Source organism: Dromiciops gliroides, chromosome 2 (genome assembly GCF_019393635.1).
Source record: "Dromiciops gliroides isolate mDroGli1 chromosome 2, mDroGli1.pri, whole genome shotgun sequence".
NCBI lineage: Eukaryota > Metazoa > Chordata > Mammalia > Microbiotheria > Microbiotheriidae > Dromiciops > Dromiciops gliroides.
The window spans coordinates 623,023,502-623,046,516 of NC_057862.1; the positions used below are offsets into that span (position 1 = coordinate 623,023,502).

Sequence of the window (23,015 nt, forward strand, 5' to 3'; positions counted from 1 at the left end):
CAGGGTTTCCAAGATGGTGGTTCTAGTCTGGAACAAAAATATTTCTGAAAGAAATATGTACAAAACTATAGTAATTCTTTACAGAGTAGTAAAAAAATTGGGAAGTAAAAGGGCACTTACCTGTTAAAGAACAGATAAACAAGTTATTACATAAATATTATGAAATATTATTTTGTCATAATTAGCTCCTCAGACATAACTGAAAAGACCCTCTATTAACTGATGCAGAGTAAGGTAACCAGAACCAGGAGAATAATTTGTATATTCAATGTAGCAAACATCATAGAGAAACTTTGAAAGACCTTAGAACTTAGATTAATGTAATGATAATCATGAATCTAAGCCCAACAGTCTAAAGATAAAACATAGCCTGCCCTCTTGTCAGAGAGGGAAGGCACCTTAAATGCAGAATAAGACACATATTCTGAGACATGGCCAATTAAAAAATATATATTTTGCTGAACTATCCAGATTTGATGAGGCTTCCTCCTTCCCTCCCTCTCTCCTTCCTTCCTTCCTTCTTTTGATTGTAAGAGGGAGAGATAATACATGCTTGTAAGAATAAGTAAACAATTTTTTAAAATACTTGGTATTTCAGGAATCGCTGATGTTCAAGGAATATGCCTATGAGCTTCAACCCAAGATGGAATGGGGACATTTGGATTCTGCTCAGAAAGGTCTTTATAGAGATGTGATGCTGGAGAACTATAGTACCTGGCTTCATTGGGTAAGGGTTATTTCCCTATATGATTCATGGAATGATGTTGGGCAAGGTAGGTATAATAAGGGGGTCCAGGAACTTGATTTTTGAATATTTTTTATAACTTCTTTCCTATCTTTCTTCTTTCCTTCCTTCCTTCCTCCCTCCTCCCTCCCTTCCTTCCTTCCTCCCTTCCTCCTTCCCTTCCTTCCTCCCTTCCTCCCTTCCTTCCTTCCTTCCTTCCTTCCTTCCTTCCTTCCTTCCTTCCTTCCTTCCTTCCTTCCTTCCTTTCCTTCCTTCCTTCCTTTCTTCCTTCTTTTGTTCCCTCCTTTCACTCTCCCATAACCCCCAGGCATATTTTGTAGTATAAAGGAAGCTACAGTTCCATCATATTTTTATTTGATCAGATCATACTTGAAATATGTCCAGTTGTAAGTTCTGCATTTTAGGAAGAACATTAATAAAAGAACACATTCGGAGGATGGTGATCAGGATAGTGAGAGAAACTAAACAACTATTCTTACAAGGATTACTTGAAGGACCTGACATACCTACCCTGCAAGAGAGATGGCTGGGGGTGGAAGATAGGGTAAAAATGAGAGTTTTCTTTAGCAGACTATACTCCTTTGAGTTTTACTTTGATTCCTGAGAAAAGTCTAGAATGGATCATTAAGTCATGAATGATCATAATTAGTGAAACATTGTGCAGTGATCAACAGTGATAGAGTTAGCTCTTCTCTCAAACACAATTCCAAAGAATTCATGATGGAAAATGTTCACCACATCCAGAAAAAAAGAATTGTAGATTCTGTATACAGATTGAACATACTGTTTCTACTTTTGTTTTTTGTTTTTGAGGTTTTTCCCTTTTTTGATTCCTCTTTCACAATATGACTAATGCAGAAATAATGTTTAATGTGCTTGTACATGTATAACCTATATCATATTGCTTTTCTCTCTGGGGATGGGGGAGGGAAGGGAAGGAGGGAGAAAAACTTGGAATTAAAATCTTATGAAAACAAATGTTGAAAACTATCTTTACATGTAACTGGAAAATAATAAAATATTTTTAGATTAAAAAAAGAAATAATTAGTTGAAAATAAGAGGAAGCAATAAGCACAAGGAAGCAAATAAAGATGGCTTCATGAAAATAGATCATGCCATACTAACATGATTTCCTTTTAATAGGGTTACTAAAATGGTAGATCAGTAAAATGTTGTAGATACATTCTTCCTGGATTTTAGCAAAGAATTCAATAAATTATGTCATTTATTCTTTTGGAAAGGAATGTAGAAATGTGGACTAGACAATATAATGAGATAGATTCAGGTTGTATAGCCAAAGCCAAAGAATATTTGTCAATTATTAGCTCAGTGTTAACTTGGTTGGAGACTTCTAATGGAGTGTCCAGGTATACGCACACACACACACACACACGTATGTGTATATATGTATGTTTATACATATATAAGTACACATATATACACACACATATATGTATACAAACAATAGTTACACACATATATTTATAATCCATTGCTGTTTAATGTTTTTTTTTTGTTATGGCTTGGATAAATATCTAGATGACATGACCACTGATTTGCAGAAGATCCTAAAGGTGGGATAGATAACAGACTGGATAAAAGAGTCAAGATAAAAACAAATCTACATAGGGTTGAATCTAATAAGATGTGGAAATAAAGGTAAAGAGATATTTAGGATTAAAATCAACTTTACAAATATTGGATGGGAGAGATATATAGACAGCAGTTTATTTGAAAAAAAGAAATGCAGGTTTTGGTGTGCTGCAATCTCAATATAAGTTATCATTGTATTGTGACAGTAAACAAAAGTTATTCAGTCTTGGACTATATTAAGAGACACATAGCCTGCACAAATTAGGGGAGTAGGTGAAAGTCACTCTCTACTATGTACTAATCAGACCAAACCTAGAATATGTATTTAGTACTGACCGTTAGGATTTTAAAAAGACATCAAAAGTCTGGAGAAATATTCATAGGAAGGCAACAAGGATCTACATCAAAGGTCCTTGAATCCATGCTATATCAGAATTGGATGAAGGACCTATGGATATTTAGCCTAGAAAAGAGAAAATTCAGGGAAAACATGATAACTGTGTTCAAGCATTTGAAGGGCATTATGTGGAAGAGAAATTAGACTTTTTCTGTCAAGGAAACTGCATTGTTCCATGGAGAAAGTAATGAATTGGGGTCAGGAAGACCCAAGTTTTAATCCTGCCTCAGACACAACTAGCTGTATGACTCTAGGAATATAACTATTATCATTATCATCAACATGCATTTGTTAATCACTTATTATGTGCCAGACACTGTGCAGTTTTGCTATGGGAATACAAGAAAGGCAGAACCATGCTACCTGCCATTATTGGAGCCACGTTCTAGTTGAGAGGCAAGTTGGAAATAACTATCGATGTACAAGACATTTACAGTGTAAATGGGTGATCATCTTGAAGGTAAGGCCACTAGAGGGGGTAGGTGGGAAAGACTTACAGAAAGTGAGATCAGAACAGTCTTGAAGAAAGCCGTTATCTACCACAGTTTCTCATCTATGTAACTTAAGAGATGATAAGAGAGCCTACTCCACAAGTTTGTTGTGAAGTATGAATTGAGATAATGTGTAAAGAAATGCTTTGTAAACCTTAAATTGTTAGGCAAATGTTAGTTGTAATGATTATCATTATTGATGATGATGATAATAAATTTCTAACAATTAGAGTTGTTTAAAGTGGGCTGCCTAGGGAGGTAACGGGCCCCCTTTGCTTCCACACTGAAGGTCTTCAGAATCAGAATCAACTCTTGTCAGGTATGTTATACTGGAGGTTACTTTGGGTTATGGATTGGACTAGCTGGTCACTGAGGTCTCTTCTAACTCTCTCTCTCTTTTATTTATTTTTTTTTTTTTGCTGAGGCAATTGAGGTTAGGTGACTTGCCCAGGGTCACACAGCTAGTATGTATCAAATGTCTGAGGCTGGATTTCAACTCAGGTCCTCTTGACTCTAGGGCCGGCACTCTATCCACTGCGCCACATAGTTGCCCCTTGTCTCTTCTAACTCTTAATGTGTTACAATGAAGTATACCAAATTATGTTACTGTAATAATCACAATAGGTAGCATACATTGGCACTTTAAGGTTTACAAAGTGTTTTTTCATATATTATTTCATTTGATCTTCATTATCACCCTTGGAGTTTGGTGTTATTATAATCCCCATTTTATAAAAGAGGAAATTAAAGCACAGAGAGGTTAAGTGATAGGCTTAGGGCCACACACATACTGAGTTCTGAAGCAAGATTTGAATTCATGTCTTTCTTGACTCTCAATCCAGTAGTCTATCTACTACAATGCCTAGCTGCCACTATTATGAATTACAGAGAATTGAAAGAGTAGCTTCCATTGGAGAAAGTTGCAAAGGATACTAAACTGTCAGGGAAAATCTGGGTTTCAGAAAATATATTATGTCACAGAGGAAATGTTGTAGAATATAAGTGTGTTTGTTCAAAAGACTACGGTAGAGATCTGAATTCAAGCTGAGGTTTCTGGCCAGTTATAAACTGGGGGACCTTTTGCATGTTAGGTAACCATGGTAACCACTACAGTGTTGTAGAGTGCTCCTTTGTGTAGAGCTTCTCAGGAACAATAGGATGGCACTGATTTCTGGTGTGATTCTTTATCCTCTGGCACCAACACTCAAATCCTTCCTTTTACCTACAAGCAGGACATCCGGGTTCCAAGCCAGATGTGATTTCTCAGTTGGAGCATGGAAAAGGCCCATGGAACAAGAAGAAAATTCCAAAAAGCAACCGCCTAGGTGAGTATATGAGAACCCCCAGACAGAAAGACTATAAGTCATGCAGGGTGGAATTTTGGAAGTAATGACTAGGCAATTATCTTTAAATGTCCCATACCAATGGAAAGAACTGAGGCCATTTGCCTTGGACTCCCTTAGATACCTGAACTTCACCTAAACATTACACAGACGCTTGGAGCTGAAAATGATTTTTGAGGTTTTCTGGTCCTACTCCCAACCAGTACAGCAATTTCCTCTACAACATCTGTGACAAAGAGCCTCCTGCTTCTGATGCAGCATATTATAGTTTTGGTCAGTTATAGCAATTTTTAAATTCTTCCTTATATTGAAACGAATCTCCTAGCTTTATCTAGCCTAGATACTTTACTATTCCTATATTTTTGGCTACAGCATAGATCCACTTAGATATCCCACCATTAAGTATTTTTTTCATATTTTGAGTTTTTGCATGTGTATTCTGTGAAGCTTTCTTATGACCCTCACTCCTAAAAATATCAGCTTTTGAAGAAGACAATTAGGTGTAGTGGGAATCACAATCAAGAGGACTGATCCTATCTCTTACTTATGGACATTCCTCTCTCTCTCTTTTTTTTTGTGAAGCAATTGGGGTTAAGTGACTTGCCCAGGGTCACACAGCTAGAGTCAAGTGTCTGTGGCTGGATTTGAACTCAGGTCCTCCTGACTCCAGGGCCAGCTCTATCCACTGTGCCATCTAGCTGCCCTGACATTCTTCTCTTTTATAGTCAGTATATCCTCCTGCTGGAATTGTTTCTCCTCTGGCCATAGCCAAGAGCTTCATATCCCTTCTTTCCTGGGAATCATATCTCTTATTCAGAGAAGATCATCTCCTGGGGTCCTTTAAAAGACTTCTCTCCCAACCCCTCCATGGATGTGTTCCAGCTGTACCATATCACTCTCCCCTCTAGGCCTAAATTAGCTTTCTTGTCCCAGGCCCTACTACAGTCTTTCTCCTCTATTACTTCCTGGTCCCTAAATCTTGTCAAGAGGCTGTAGAAATTACTCTCCCTTCTCTGCTCACATGATGGCCAGGAGGATGTCCATCTCCAATTCTTGTGTCTCTTGATTCCCCGCTTTTCACTGGAGCTTCTTCCCACTGTTAGAGGCAGCTGGTGGCTTAGTGGACAGAGTGTTGGGCCTGTAATCAGGAAGACATGAGTTCAATTCTGGGCTTAGACATTTATTATCTGTGTGATTCTGGGCAAGTCACTTAACCTCTGTTTGCCTTAATCTACTGGAGAAAGAAATGGCAAACAACTCCAATATCTTTGCCAAGAAGATCCCACAGACAATATAATCAATGGAGTCATAAAGAGTAAGACAGGTTTGAACAACTTCCCATTGTATTTTCATTCCCACAGTAGATATTTATTCACTTATAGAGAAGCATGAAATTCAGTCCACAGAACATTAATCCAGTACTTCCTTCTTACCTTCTGCTCTTTCCACTATTTTTTTGGGGGGGGGTTGAACATGATTTCATTAGTATAGTGAGCTTCAGGTGAGTAGCTTTCTCTACCACTGTAGATTGGCTCTTTCAAGGCAACTTGTCATTTTAGAGAGTTGCCTGGGGTGTCTAGAGGTTGAGACTTGTTCAGGGACATACAACTGACATGTGTCAGAGACAGAGTTTGAAACTAGGCCTTCCTGATTCTGAAGCCAATTTTCTATCTACTATGCCAGTATCCTTCTTTTCTCTTTTTTCTATAGCCCTTTAGAACCTTTTGGCTCTTGCTTATCCCACTTTATTTATTTATTTTTTAAAGACAGCTTAGAAACAAGAGTGAAGTGATTTCATAGCTTAGTTTTTTTTTTCTTTTCTTGATAAATATGCTTATTTACCTTGCTTCTTAGTTTTGTTTGGATTGTTTGCAGATTGAATATTCTTCTCACCTCTTGTTTCCTTTGCAGGAATGACTCAAATGCCTCTCTTTTGTTGAAGTTCCATGTGTATCCATTGATAATATTAGGCTATTTTAACTTAGGGGTTCATCATGGTCCTTCTTTTCTTTATGGAAATATGTTATTCTAATGTCTCATTTCTAACTACTATGTATCCTAATATCCTCTTTTGTAAGTTTTATTTCTGTTTTCAACTATCTTGAAGGTTCTTGATGCTATTCCATGATTCCTAGGAGATCTATATGGTTTTTTCTCTTTTACTGGGGGTTTTGGATTTGCCTTCCTTTAAAGTAGGGGTTCTTAACTTGGGGTTCATAGACAGGTTCTATGAGTTAATTTCAGTGGGTCTGTGAACTTGAGGACTAGGAAAAAGAATAAGATATCCTCAAATTCAATTACATTTTCAGACTAGTCAGGGACATCAGACATATATATATATATGTGTGTGTGTGTGTGTGTGTATGTGTATGTATATATATGTATATGTGTATATGTATATATATGAACCCTTTTAATACAAGATAATTCAGATAGGGAATATCAATTTGTGCTGGCATGATCAGTCTTTTTGTGAGGGTGACATGATCTGGACCCTAAAAATGTTTGGAATTTGAATTTTCTTATACAAAATGACTAATATGGTAATGTTTTCCATAATCATACATGTGTAACCTATATCTAATTGCAAACCACCTCAGGGAAGGGGGAGGGGAGGGTGGGAAAGAGGGATAAGAATTAGAACCCCAAACCATAAATAAAAAGGTTAATTAATTTAAAAAATAGATAGAAAGAAAGGGGAATGATATTCCAGGCAGAGTTAACAGCATGAACAAAGGTTCAGAATTAGTCCATAGTCATACCAGGGGTAAGAAAGAGGAGAGACCAGAATGAACAGAGTATAAGGTAGAAATGGTATAGCAGGACCAGGTTGTAGAGGGCTTTGATTGACAGCCTGAGTTCTGTAAATTATATCCTCTAGGTAATAGAGTACTGGAGGAGGTCTTTCAGCAAGGGAAGAAAGAGTATTACCAAATCAGGGCATAGGTAACAGTACTGGGTCTATGAGGGCCAGCAACAGAAAAGAGTTGAGCAGTCAAGAACCCAAGAACAGAAAATTTGGTTTAAAGCTTTCTCCACCCTTATTTTTTTTCCTGATGGCAACTATCCTTATTTTAAGTATCAAAGTGATGTAAATGATGGACCCAACACGAGGAAATGGGTTATAAAAGAACGGGATTCTTCACTCATGAGAATAAATTGTTAAACACTAGGCCAAGCCTTTTTTCCCTTTTTTTCTCTGTGGATATAATGCTTCTATGATGGCAAATATAGCCAATTTGGAATATAGAATCTGCCATGTTGGAGAAGGTAGAAAACTGTTTGGGTAGGGGCATTTTATGGGGCCCTGGGGATACCAGGAAACATGGCACTGGTACAAAGAGGTTGGTTAGGGATGAAACAAAGAAGCTTTATTCTCTTTCTGCATAGGTAACAGGGTCTACTGTCCTTAGCATTCCATAATTCCCAAGTGACTTGTCATTCTATTTACTCTGAAACCAAAGGACTTCCCCCTTGAAATTCTATCTGTCCCTCAGTCTACTCCTTCACTTTTAACATCTTTAGGTCTGACCATAGCCTACTACAAGCTTTCATGTAATGCTTCTTAGAGGGAAGTCCAAATCTGCAGATCAATTTAGTTTAACACTTCAATGAGCATTTATTAAGCTCTTCCTCTAAGACACACATACTCAGGTACCAGTGAAGCAAAAACAACAATTTAACAGTCTTGTCCTCAAAACATACATTTCACTGGAAGTATTGAAAAGATCTGCATATATATATATATATATATATATATATATATATATATATATATATATATGTGTGTGTGTGTGTGTGTGTGTGTGTGTGTGTGTATGTATATATGTATACACACACATACAATAATTAGGTAAAGACACCAGAGGGAATTAGGAAAGACCTTGTGTCAGAGATGACACTTGAGCTGAGTTTTTAAGGTGAACTGTGGAGTCCATAAGGTAGAGATAAGGAAGGAGGATACTCCAAACTTGTACAAGGGCATGGAGGTGAGAGATTAAAATTTCACATAAAAGGAACATCTGACAGAACAGTTTGAATGGCAGGTAGTGTATAGGACAGAGATTAATGTGAAATCTGTCTGAAATGATAGATTTGAGGCAGATTATAAAGGACTTTAAGTGCCCAATAGAAGAGTTTATATTTTATCCTAGAGACAATGAGATGCAACTGGGATTTTATGAGAAGAGTGACATGATAAAATTTGTACTTTAAGAATATTAATTTGTCAGCTACATGGGGGATGGATTTGAGAAGGGAAAGGTTGGAAGTAGGGAGACTAATTAGGTATTATAATACTCCAGATGAGAGAAAAACAGGGGTGGAACAGAGCAAAGAGAAGGGGATGGAAGTCAGAGATGTTATGTAGATAGAACCAAGGAGGTCTTGGCAACTAATTGGATGGGAAGTCAGGAAGATTGAAGAGTTGAAGATCATTCCAAGGTTGAATGAGGGTCCAGAAGGCTGGTGTTGCCCTTTACACAAAGGATTTAGGAAGACTGGACAAGTTTAGAGAAAAGGTAATGAGTTTTGTTTTAGATAAACTGAATTTAAGATAATCTTAGGGCCATCCAAGTGGAGACATCCAGGAGATAGATAAAGGACTAGAACTTAAGCGAATTGAGGGCTGAATATGTACTTACTTATACATACATATATACATATGTGTATACATATTGGCTATATATTTGGGAATTATCTACATAGAGATAATTACACCCCTAGGAGTTGATGAAATGACCAGAAGTATATAGGAAATACAGAAAGGACTATAACATAGCTCTAGAATATCACCCATTCATAGTGGGACCAGGAAATAAATATAACAATCAGAAAGTCTAGCACCAGTGATCAGAGTGGGTTTTGATAGGTAGAATAGGTCAGAGCTCCCAGATCTAGAAGGAGCATTAGATATCACCCAGTCTGACTCCCTTATTTGAACACATGAAGAAAATGAGGCTTAGAGTTATTAAGTGATTTGCCTAAAGTCACATAGGTAGTAATCAGATAAATACTAATTTGAACCAAAGTCCTTTGACTCCATATCTAGTGCTTGTTCCATTGCACCAATTTTTGAGGATGAACCAATCAGACCACAAGAACAGGAATAGCACTAGTTATCAGAACTGGACCCAATACCCAGTAAAGATGATGTGTCCCCTGGCTTACTTAAACTTTCTCTTGAGTGTGGCAGATGGTTATCCTACAGATGTAGGCAGGGCATGATTGCATGTAGATGTAGGTAAGGCTCTGTGATTAAAAGAGTTATCTGAGTATAGTTAGATTGAGTGTAGGAGAGCTGTACAATAGGGAAATATGAAATTCTTGCTTGTGGAAGATTACTTTGTTAGTGCTAGATAAATAGCTGGGAGGGACACAAAGGATTATAAGTAGGTAGGCTAGGCATGAGGTGATTATATAAGCCTCAAGTTTTAGCCTAGGCTGTACCCTTTAATGTCAATTTATCTTAACTAGGACTAGTTCTTTCACTAATCTTTCATAAGTTTGCTTAACTTCCCTTTGTTCATCTTGCACAATATTTCAGCCCTCTTCCCTACCACCAACCTCTTTCACTTAAGGACTTATGTCCCTTTCTAACTGCTTTTCCCATTTTTGTCTACTATATGAGCAGAATGTGATATAACTTATTCATTGCTATTCAGGGCACATGTGCTTTGTGCTTCTTGTTAATTTCACTCTTCCATTCCCACACTTTAGTAATTTACTTTTTTCTAGGACAGGGAATAGGGACATATGCAGATTTTATTTCTTTCAGACTGGGAGACTAGGTTTGAAATCAAGGAGTCAACTCTAAACCAGGGCATTTTTGAAGAAGAATCATCCCAGAAAATTATAATGGAGCATGTTACAAAGGGTGGTCTCTTGAACTCTAATTTTAGAGAAGTTTCTTAATGTGATGCCCAGTTAGAGACACCATGGAGAATCCAGGATCAACATTTTAGGCAAATAATAATTTCACAAAATAATACCCTTTCTGGGAAGACAGGCATTAAGTGTAATGAATTTGGAAAAAACATTAGTCTAAGTTCATTTCTTGTTATACAACATAGAGTCCCTATGAGAGAGAGACCCCATAAATATGATACTTGTGGAAAAGTCTTCAAATAAGAAAATCTGTGTTACTCTATAGCATTAGATGAAATAAAAAATTACATAGGGAAACATATCTGAGAGTATTAATGTAAAATCACAGGTCTGGATGCCCCACTTCCCAAATCAATAGAAATGTTGAAGAAGAACAAAATATTAAAAAAAAAACAAACAAGAGTTAATTGAAGTATATTAACTGTGGTATAGCCAATCCAGAAATAGAACCAGGAATTTACAAGAGATTACTAGTATTGAATAAACACAGAATTAGAATGGAAACATTATTCACAAAAATTTTGAAAGAAAGAGAAATTAGATAGCATGGATGATAAAACGAGTTTAGATACACTCTAATAAAACAGACTTCAATAAATTCTGATAATAAAGAAAAATTTTCAAATGAGAAATTATAAATCTCAGTTGTGGAGAGGAAAAAAATGTACTGGAAAATAGAATAAATGATTGGAGATGAAAAAGGGGCTTTATATGAAAATGAACAATTTTGTATGACAATATTCAAAATAAAAATAGAATCAATAGAGCATTGGTGGGGCAGCTAGGTGGCCCAGTGGATAAAGCAACGGCCCTGGGTTCAGGAGGACCTGAGTTCAAATACAACCTCAGACACTTGACACTTACTAGCTGTGTGACCCTGGGCAAGTCACTTAACCCTCATTGTCCCACCAACAAAAAACAAACAAAAACAAACAAAAAAAATAGAGCATTGGTGAAATTATGGTAAATATACCAGCACATCAAGAAGCTGCGATTTTGTCAGTGTGCAAATGCCTTCCACAGATATAGCTTTCAAGACTATAACAGGACAACAATTTCTAAACCTTATGTTCTCAGGACCCCTTCACACCCTATCTTGTTTATATGGATATAGCTTACAATATGATAAAAAAATGAGGGGGCAGCTAGGTGGTACAGTGGATAGGGCACCGGCCCTGGAGTCAGGAGTACCTGGGTTCAAATCCAGCCTCAGACACTTAACACTTACTAGCTGTGTGACCCTGGGCAAGTCACTTAACCCCAATTGCCTCACTAAAAAATAAAATGAGTAAAAGTATCTATCATGTAAGAGTGAAAACAATCCCTTGTGATAGGAAAGTGTGTTATAATGAAAGGAGTCACAGGGCGGCTAATTGTCATGCCCTTTGCAGAAACAATGTCCTAACTAATTAATCAATCAATCAATCAATCAATTAATTAAGTTACTATTCTTAGAGAAAAGCATAGAAATGGGTGGGATACGCAGTACTGAAGCAGGGTACATAGCAAGATACCCAGGATGGATGGATGGATGCAATGTGAACCATGATCTAGGGCCAGCTAGATATAATGGGTTTGGTGGAAAGTCCACCAATTTTATCCTCAGGGTGGACTCTCAAAACTAAGTGGATTAGCAGTCTCCACGGAGAGGGGGATGTTCTCTATCTCATATCTGTCCAGCACTTCATAATTTACAAGTCATTTTGTGATCCTTCCTTCCTTTGATTCTCTCTGTAGCTATATGAGATACATAATTCAGGTTATTATGTTTCACAAATAAGGAAATTAGAGCTGGAGGAGCTGAAAGATTTGTCCAAGGTTAAGGTTAAACACCTACAGGTGATATTTGGCACATTTAAGTTATAGGATTGGTTCAAGTCCTTACTATAGTAGGCTCTTCAGTGTCTAGGCTTTAAACAAATTGGTCTTACTGGAGCTCCCAAGCACTCAGACTCTCCCACTTTCCCTTGCCAGGCAGTTAGATGGCATTCCTGGAGTCAAGACGACCCAAGTTCAAGTCCTGCCTTAGATGCTCACTAGGTACATGATCCTAGGCAAGTCATTTAACCTCTTTGTACCTCAGTTTCCTTATTTGTAAAATGACTTCTAATTAAGTTCGCTACTTGCTCTAAATTTTTGATCCTATGATCCTTCCTTGTGTAACGTTTGGAATGACGCCACCTGCTGGAGACTTACTGTAGAAGAGTTCTGCCCATGAAGCGAAGGTCTTTGAGGGCAAGACCAGGAGTCTTTTCTTTGGCATGAGGAAGTGACGCGGGCGAGTGGGAGGAGGAAGGAAGAGACTGGCGCGTTCAGTCTCGCGGTCTTTCCTTTGGACTCTGGCGGAGAAGGGAGCTAGAAATGTGCTCTCCCTTTAATAGATAGGAATCTAGGCCTTTCTCTCTCTTTACCAAATTCTTATTCTCCTTAATAAATGCTTAAAAGTCTAACTCTTCCTAAAGCTTATAATTTATTGGCGACCACTCATTAGATATTTTAGAGAGTTTAGCTAGAATTTTAGCCCTTAACACTTGCCTCTAGCCACAGTAACTACAGGCATTATTGTAGGCGAACGTGTTTAGTTTGATTTTGCCATACTTTATGACTGAAATTTTAACAGGGTTTCACCCATCTCTCTCCAGAATTGTCTCTATAGCCTAGAACTTTGGGTTTGGACTACTTTGCCCTTTTTGAGATTATCTCCTCTTTCTGGGTTTGAGATATAAAGGGAAGGGGGCAGCTAGGTGGCACAGTGGATAAAGCATCAGCCCTGGATTCAGGAGGACCTGAGTTCAAATCCAGCCTCAGATACTTGACACTTACTAGCTGTGCGACCCTGGGAAAGTCACTTAACCCTCATTGCCCCCCCCCCAAAAAAAAAACACCAAAAAAAGTGAATGAGATATAAAGGGATTGGGGTATGTGTGCAAGACAGAGACTTGGCCTGGGTCCCCTTCTCTCTAAGCACAAACTTGCTAATTTTGGATATGGTAGAGACACTCCAAATTCATTTTATTAATGCTAAAGCTCAGCCCTTTTGTCATTACCAATTGAAATAAACAACCTTCTTCCCTACTTCAAAGCAGGCATGTGATTAGTAACATTAAAGAATCCAGTATAGTTGAGTTTGGGGGATGGTAAAATAGTTGTGTTCAATAGCCCTGATGAAGCCTCCAGCTTCTCACTGATGTTGAAGATGCACAAGGCCAGCTCCTGAAAACTTATAGAAGTAAAGCTTGCAGGATAGTAGTCTAGTCATATTAATTACATTGCTATTTAAAGAGCTGATTGCCTCTGAAAGAAGGAAAGTGAGAGGGGATGGTTTTGTAATAACACAGCAGTGTATTTATATTCCTTTGTGCTATGCAAGTCCCTTGGGGAGTCTTGTATTCTGAGCTGGTCTGTGAACTGTGTGAGGCTTACATACAGCACATCCTGATGGGTTTGTGCAATGGTGCTTTGTGTAATAATAAACAACATCTGTACCTTGGCAACACAAGACTTTTCCTCTTTTCTTATGTATGGATGATTTCTTGCATCCTTTGGAATTGTTTTTCTAAAAATTATGATGGGGAATTTCTGAGAGAAAATGCTAACTCCTCTATCTACCCAAGATTGCAAGTACTGGCTCTGTTAACAGCCCAGGTTTCCATATTTCCAGCCTTAGGAAATAGACATTTTGAGGAGAAGGGCAGGGATGAGGCCTCTATTTAGAGTATGGCTGTTGAAAGACATGAAATTAAACACTCTGTCCCACCTACAAAAATCAAAGTCATTTTCCCAGTTTCTCTTTTGCTGTCCACATAAACACTTTGGCTTTATTGTGTTCTACCAAGGTTCAAAACTCATATGTATAGATTAGGGTGGTGCCTAGCTAGAGCTATTTTGTCTCAAATCTTAACAGATGCACTCATACCTACCCCAGTGAAAACCTGGTTCAGAATTGGCTCTGTAAAAATAGCCTTGGGGCTTGATAAAATTTGTTTTAGTTTCTTGTAATCTACCGACTTTGAGCATTTTAGCCTGCTTTTCCTCCTAGATTGGATGCCATCCTCAAAAAAAAAGTGACCTTAAGCAATTGTTATTGATGGAACTCAGGAGAGTCCTCCTCTCTGCCTCCCTCCTCCTCCTACTCCTTTCCCATCTATTTGAGATCCCATTGTTAACCCAAAGCTTTCTTACCCACAGGTACTTCTCTGACTAAACACCAGTTTGTCTTACCTAGAGTTTTCTGTCTGATGATATGCTGCTTCTCACGAGTTGCCAAACCTCGACCCATTTGAAGCATTCTACTCATCTCCAGCCCTTCTGATCTTTCTGGCTTAGAGAATCTCCTCTAAAAGCATCAGGACCATACTGTTTTTGGTAATTTTTGCTGATGCTTTTGGCTAGGTTGTTTCCATCCTGCCATTCATTATCACCACATATAAAAAGACTCACACTAAGCTATATCAGCTCAATTTCCCTTCTCTGAACTGATGGGGTAGGGCATGGGAAAGAAGGGAGCACTTTGGCATACTCTATAGCACGGGTCTTCAGACTCTGAGGAATAGGTGATCAACTAACTAGAGGGTGAGAATCCCAGCCCACCCTCCCTGCAGTAGCAAATATTGGGGCTTAATACAACCTACCCTTCATGTCTTATTTCTGGGCAACTCTTCATTCCACACCCTCCCATAACTGTGCAAGTCTTACCCCTTTGGTATGGGGGTAAGTCCTGGGTAGTTATAGCCCAAACCCTACCTGGTACCTACAGTAACATCTGAGCAAATGTCATTGGTAAAGAGCCACTGCAACTACGCAATATGCCCACTCGCTATCTCCCCAGATCAATTTGTGGCTGTGGTAATAGACTTCTAATTGGTTTCCCACCTCAAATCTTTCCCTTCTTTTTTTAAATAATAAAAGTATATTATTATTTTTTCAGTCACATGTAAAGATAGTTTTTAACATTTGTTTTTTATAAGATTTCTAGTTCAAAATTTTTCTCCCTCCTTCCTTTCCCTCCCCTCTCCCCAAGACAGAAAGCAATCTGGTATAGGTTATATATGTACAATCACATTAAACAGATTTCTGCATCTAATCCACTCTTGACAACCACCACAGTGATTTTCCTAAAGTAGATCTGACCATATTCACCCCCAATCAAGAAAGCTCAGTGGCTCTTTGTTCATTCTGGGATCAGACATAAACTTCAATGTTTGGCATGTGAAGACCTTCACAACCTGGTCCCAACCTACCTTTCCGACCTTCTTATACATTTCTGTCCTTCCTGCACTGTACAATCCAACCAAATTGGCCTTCTTACTATTCCTGAATCTTATAAAAACAGGCAAAATATCCAAATATGAATAGGAACTTAAACATCCATTAAGCAGAACCATGAAAAGAAAGAGGAATATGTTTATAGAAGAAACTTTCTGCTGAGTTGAATTCAGAGACAATTCACTTTTGCTTATCATTTTTCATTGTGTATTGTGATTGTTATCATGCAGAAAACGTGACTCCTGACATTATTATATTCACTGTTAAAACCTATTGTTTGTTGTAATTTGTATTTGTGAATGTTTAATAATATGTGTATAATAGAGCATGTATTTCACTTATAAATAAATTCATATACATGTATAAATAGGGGATGTGTTCAATAATTTTTTTTTACTGATAGGGTGTATAATCAGAAAGTTTGGAGATTACTGATTTTTTTCTTTTGAGGAATCATTATTATGCCATAGTCTCCAAATCGAACGAAACTTTTCTTAAGTATCCCAAGATCCCATTATCTTTTTTTTGGCTGTCACATTATACTGCTGATACATCAAAACCAATTAAATCTCTATATTCTGCCTCATGATTGTGGGCCTGAACCCCACAGAAATATCTGCCACCACCAAATCTGGATGTCTTGGGTAAAACATTTAATCTCTTTCTCACCTCTAATTTCACCAATTTAACTCCCCAGATTATAAAGCTGCTTTTCCTAGGGTCTTTGTTTATTAGGCACGAAAAAGTAATAGCAATCCATCAGTAGTCATTTATAAAACACTCCCTACTCTTTAATTTTTAGGCCATCAAAAAAGTCTCCCTCCTCCCCTACCTCCACTCGATGGCTTTGCTTGTTAACATGTTAGAGTTAACAAGAACTAAGAGATATGGTATCTAAGCACTATTATATATTCAGGGGTTTAAATAACCAGGAACAATCTAAAGGGTAAAGCTTTTTACCACATCCAAAGGCCAAGCAATAAAATGTAGGATCAAGTGAGACAGTGGATTCCCATAGCACAGATCCAGTAGAACAACATGAAGAAAGAAATATAGTACAAAAAAGCATGATGATTTGCTTCATTCCAAGTAGCAGCCTCAGAAAACATTGCTTCATGGTGGCATGTGCTTTATACACTCCCACCTCAGCTGAAGGCACCACAGCTGTGGGCTTGGATAGTAGTTCTGCTAAAATACCTCCCCATCTTTATAACAACTAGCTTACTATCAGTTTTATGTCTAAAAATACTTTGTATACACACAAGGGTTTGCTGGTAAATGTTTAACAACTGGCTTTCCAAAAAAAAACCAAACATACACATGGCATACTTTTAAGTTTAATTTGTATTCTTAACATTTTCTCTGTCACTTTCTTAATTTTAGAGAATCAACAAAACAAGAAATCAAGCCCCAATTTTTTTATATGCCAATTTCCAAGGTGTAAATGCTCTCACACTTAAAAGTTAACAAACATTTGGCTCTAGTGAGCTAATTTAATCTGCTTTAGCATGTGTGAGAACCAGGGAGCCACCCCCCTGCCAAGAAAGCCATAGTGAGATGACCTTGCTGTATGATGGTGAGTCATGGTAAGTCACAGTATCTAAAGAATTAATTAAGGGTTAACACAGGGCAATGGAGAAGTGCATGGTGGTTGAGAGTAGGTTGGAATCCATTATTAATCAACAGCTGTATGACTGGAAAATGAGGTGGCTAGACACATAGTAAGAGTTTCAAACAACATGAGTGGATTGTGTATGCATCTTTGTCAGAACTTACCCACGTTGAAAATATGCCCTTCGAATCAGTTTTCAAAGTTTTGTTTCAAATGGACCTTTCATAATGAAGACAAATTGAAAACTTGAGGTGCATGGATCAGGAAAGGTAATCATACTTAAGAAGACATGTGGATCACTGTGCAATTGAGAAGGGACTTAGCACCCTCTCTCCCAGTGTGGCAAGTAAAACTATCCTGGTCACCTTATTTCTGTCCCAAGTTTGGGGAAAATTAGCTGGGGTTTCTAATATATTGCTACTTATAAATTAGATGCTTTAGTACCAATTTTGGGGCATTAAGCATTTATTAAAGCATATAAGGTATTAATAAATATAGAGCTCATTGCCTTGAAAGTTAGGCAAGCCTTGCTAGGATCTAGGGAAGAAGAGAGAAAAAGGCACCTTCACCTATGAGTCTTAGGTCAAAGAAGGAAGTCTCTCTCTCTCCCTGTGTGACCAGAAGTTTCCTGCATGTCCCAACAACAGGCAGTCCTTAAACACTGCTTCAAGCTAATTTGTTAGCATCACCCAAATTCATTGGTTCATTGGACTTGAGAGTGGTCTATGAGCAGAATGTGCCTGAGGTCAGAGTTCAGAGAACACACCCTCTGAGGGCCGGGCCTTCAGGTAGGTGTGGTTCCAATAAAGTTAACTCCAAGTGAGTCAATCAGCAAAACCAATCCAATCAATCTTAATATAATGCGGGGGGGGGGGGGGGGGAGGCCCTCTAGGTGTCCCCAAACCCATTATTTTCTCACACCAGTTTCCTGAAGGGCTGCCTATGCACAGATTTGAAACAGCCATCCAGATGTGATCTTCAGCGGGTAAAGGTTCCTTAAGTGCAATACATCATATAATAGCAATTCATTTTTAAAATAGGGTTTGGCTGTGAGTTTCAACAAACCATTCTAAGCCACCTCGGTTTTACTGAAAGCCATTTACCTGAAATCTACTCTAAATTTTAGTGACACCACTTATGGGTGAGGTTTCAGCTTGCTTTTCTACTTATGGAGGTCCAAGCCCTGAGAGAAGAAATATAAGGTTCCAACTTATTAGAATGATAAGATCACAGTTATACCTAGCAACATGTGTGCCAGGGACAGCATAAACTACCATCAGAATAAGTGGCACAAAACATACCCTCAAATAAACTTTTTAAAGTTGGAATACAACAGGGTAAGCCAGGAGGTGTACTGGAGGAGTTCACTTGGGGCACTGACCCCCAGGGGAGAAGGAGCAAACTAATCCTTTTTACTTGTTAGGTGCTAAGTTTTTCTTATATTGATAAAGGACTCCTATTGTTTGTTTCTACTGCCCTGGGACAAAGCCTTGGTTGCTTTGTCCTAGGAGAGCTGGCTGGGAATATGAAGGCTAACTAAAGAACAGCTTCTCCAAAAAATCATCACTGAGCTACCCTCTTCCTTCGGATGGGGTCTGGATACCACTAAAGATGGGGTCCAGTGACTGCTCTAGTAGCATCCTCCCTCATTTTCTGCCTCTTTCCCTGTAACCCCAGTCCTAGGTGCCCCCTTAATCCTTCAGCTTTCCCTTCTGTGAATCAAAATATGTCAAATAAAAGCCTCTTGCTTTTAGAATTATTGGTTAGTTCATCTCTTTTGTAAAGGCCCTTTAAAGTGCCAAATTCTACAACAATGGCCAGAGCCAGTTTTCCAAAGTATTATTAACTATTGAAAACTAGTTTCACTGGTAAGGTTCAAGGGCCCTGGCATACAATTATGCAAAGGCTAAGAAACCCCCAAACTGGATATTAACCCTTTTCAGCTTCATGCTAGAACTATACTGTTGGGTTTCCTACTGCCATCGGGCTTTGTACAAAGCAAGTGCTTACTTAATAAACATCTGTTCAGTTGAACTCATAAATAATTTATTACTTATACCATTCCTCTTAGAAAATTTATCATATGCTATCTTGCACTCTTATTTAAATATGCAGTTTTTAAACATTTCATATGGGTTTGTTTAAATACCACCATCAATGAAGGGATGGGACCATTGCTTGAGATTAATAAGACCATATAAATACTGGTTCAAGGAATTGAGAATATTCAATTCTAAAGGTGAAATGACCAAGGCAAGAAGATGTGATCTCCAAGAATTTGAAGACCTATCATGTGGAACAAACTGTGGAACTTGTTCTGTTTGGTCATAGAAAGTAAAACTAGGAGAACTTGATACAAAGTACAAAGCTGCAGATGACCAATTATCAAGTGTGTTTTGAAGAAAATCCTTTTTCATTATATATTGTACTATATGACCATATAAAGTCCTTTCCAATTATTAAATTCTGTGATTCTGATATGCAAATAAATGAATACTTTTTAAAGATATCAGAATATGATGAATCATCAGGCGTACAAAACATCATCAAATGCAATGAGAAATCTCAATTCCAGCCTATGGCAGAAGGAGTATGGGGCTAATCATGAAACAAAGATCATTTGAGCCAAACTTTTTTTTTTTAATTAATAAAGTATTTTATTTTTTTTACGTTACATGTAAAGATAATTCTCAACTTTTGTTTATACAAGCTTTACAATTTCAGATTTTTCTCCCTCCCTCCCCTCCCTCCCCCCCTCCCCTAGACAGCAGGTAATCTGATATAGGTTATATATCTATATATCTATATATAGATATATACACATAATAACATTAAACATATTTCTGCATTAGTCATGTTATAAGAGAAAAAATCAGAGCAATGATGAAAAACCTCAAAATAGAAAAAAACAACAGCATCAAAAACAAAAGAAATAGTGTGGTTCATTCAGCATCTATACTCCGCAGTTCTTTTTTTTTTTTTTTCCCTTGGATTTGGAGATCCTCTTCCATCACAAGTTCCCTGGAACTCTTTTGTGCCATTGCATTGGTGAGAAGAATATAGTCCATCACAGTAGATCAACACTCAATGTTGATGATACTGTGTACAATGTTCTTCTGGTTCTGTTGAGCCAAACTTTTAAGGATGGGCAACTGGGAAAGATATCAATGAGCAAATATTCAAATAGAGAGATGAGAGAAGGAGAAGTCATCATGAGAAAAGGAACCAAGGCAGGAAAGCATGGGAGATAAATTTGAAGGGGAATTTCATACCACCAGGCTAGAAAGGTTGGCTAGGGACTGGATTGTGGAAACTTTAAATGCTAGCCTAAGGAATTTATATTTTATTTGATAAGTAATAAGAAACCAACGTAAGTGTCTGAGTACTAGATTAATGTGATCAAAACAATGGCTTAGAATCACAATATGGCAAAAAGTTTGTTTTCAATATTATTTCCTGAGTGGCTACACTATACTCAGTATGGGAGATATAAAGGTTCTATAAGATACAAGTCCTTTCTTTGAGGATCAAAGAATTTAAGTGGAAAGATAAGGGAAGCACAAAGGAATAAATTTTAAAAAAACTTTAAAAAGAGTATAATTCAATCTCTGATTAGTAAAAATTAAAATGGTTTTGCATATCAGAAAGTGGGGAGAAGCTTTACTCTCCTAACATATAGCACACTGCATGTATAAGGCTTTCACTAAAATTCATTGACTCAAACTCACACTGATTGAATATATTACTTTTTTTGTGTGTATGTGAGGCAATTGGGGTTAAGTGACTTGCTGAGGGTCACACAGCTAGTAAATATCAAGTGTCAGAGGTCGGATTTGAACTCAGGTCCTCCTGAATCCAGGGCCGGTGCTTTATCCACTGGACCACCTAGCTACTCTGACCAAATACATTTTTTTAAAAAATCCATGCTGGAGCCAAAACAATTCACAAAATATTGAGGAATCCAAGTTCAACTTGGTAAAAGGCACAAAAATATTAACAATAATACCTATAAAAACAGAATTGACCAGATAGAAAAAGATGCAAAAATTCTCTGATTAAAATAATTCCTTAAAAATTATAATTGGTCAAGAGGGAGCAAATGAATCCATAAGATATTAAGAAATGATTAAAATCAAAGGGAAGAAAAATTAGAAGATATACACATATACATATACAATATATTTCTCCTGGATCTATTTTCCTGGTTAGTTAGGATAGATAGATAGATAGATAGATAGATAGATAGATAGATAGATAGATAGATAGATAGATAGATATAGATAGACAGATAGATAGATTGATAGAGGAATCTATATATGTATAAATTTCAATCTTTATCTGTATAGATCTATAGTTCTAGATAAAGATATCTGTATAGAGCTCTTTCTCTCTCTGTCTCTCTCTCTGTCTCTCTCTCTGTCTCTCTCTCTCCCCCCTCCCCTCTCTCTCTCTCCCTCTCTCACTTGGGGTTGTGACTTGCCCAGGGTCACAGAGCTAGTACGAGTCTGAGGAAATATTTGAACTGAGGTCCTCCAAACTTCAGAGTGAGTGCCACACTGTGCCACCACTGACCTGTCCTGGAGGTGAATATGGGAGTAATGGTGATTTATTGCTTATTCTGCCAATTTGGCTCCTGGAAGTCTCTCTCACCAGTGTTCAAACATTCTACTCCAAAATTCTCTTTGGGATAGAAACCACACTCATTAGTCCATGTTTTTCAGAATCCATCTCTTTTTCCCCATAGTAGTTTGGAACCTATTCAAAATTCTTTGAAAGGTTTCAAGTGTTATTCCCTAATTAGAGAGTTAAATGCTATTAGTATTCTGGGATGTAATCGGTCTGGGCTTGAAAACTTATAGTCAAGGAAGACTGGAACTTTCTTATTCTCTCCTCATATGTATTAGGCTTTTAATTCATTTGTTAAAGGGGCAGCTAGGCGGTACAGTGGATAAAGCACTGGCCCTGGATTCAGGAGGACCTGAGATCAAATCTGGCCTCAGGCACTTGACACTTACTAGCTGTGTGATCCTGGGCAAGTCACTTAACCCTCATTGCCCCCCCCCCAAATGGTTTTAAAAATTAAATAAGTAAAAAATAAAATAATTATTTTGTCAAAAAAAAAACTTGCCAATTTATTAAAAATCCAAAGAAGCAGTGAAAAAAGTCCATAATAATTCTAAGCAGGCACAAAGATGTACATATGGATGTCATATTCTCTTGTCCTCCGAAAACATAACTGTCTGCTAAAATTCAATTATGTCCAGATGAGGGCAGAGTACAGTAAAAGTCTAGTCTAACTGACCTCCTTATTCCTGGAAACTATCTCCCTTCTTTATACAGTCCAAATTTGAATTAACTTTTTTGTCTGACATTTCACACTGCTGACACATATTGAGCAGCCCACTGAAACCCCCAGCCATTTTTGAAAACAATTCTTGTATGTCCTTTGCCTATGAGGGGCTAAAGAAACAAGGATTATTTATAAGTTAGAAAAGTAGTCTACTGGCAACCAAAAAATTCACATACCCTTTAAGAGTGGGAAGGGAAGGAAGAAAGCATGCTATATGGCCTACTATGTGCCAGGTACTTTGCTAAGCACATTTATAATTATTATCTCATGTGATCCTCACAACAACCCTGAGGGCTAGGTGCTATTATTTTCCCCATTTTACAGATGAAAAG

At 37.6% G+C, this 23,015-nt stretch overlaps 1 protein-coding gene across 14 annotated transcripts in view; it reads left to right on the forward strand.

The window, feature by feature from the left end:
* The window catches only part of LOC122744641 (zinc finger protein 215-like), a 57,124-nt gene extending 41,083 nt beyond the window's left edge, over positions 1-16,041 (forward strand). For 7 of the 14 annotated variants that reach the window (XM_043990217.1, XM_043990222.1, XM_043990220.1 and 4 more), the window contains exons 4-6: positions 599-727; positions 4,457-4,552; positions 14,645-16,041. In XM_043990217.1, the coding sequence (XP_043846152.1) occupies positions 599-727; positions 4,457-4,486 (159 nt within the window). In that variant the 3' untranslated portion in view covers positions 4,487-4,552; positions 14,645-16,041. Of the gene's footprint in view, positions 1-598; positions 728-4,456; positions 4,553-6,481; positions 6,556-14,644 lie in introns of those variants that run through there. The other 7 variants (XR_006355089.1, XR_006355090.1, XR_006355088.1 and 4 more) reach the window with 4 other exon arrangements.
* Positions 16,042-23,015: the final 6,974 nt, after the last annotated feature.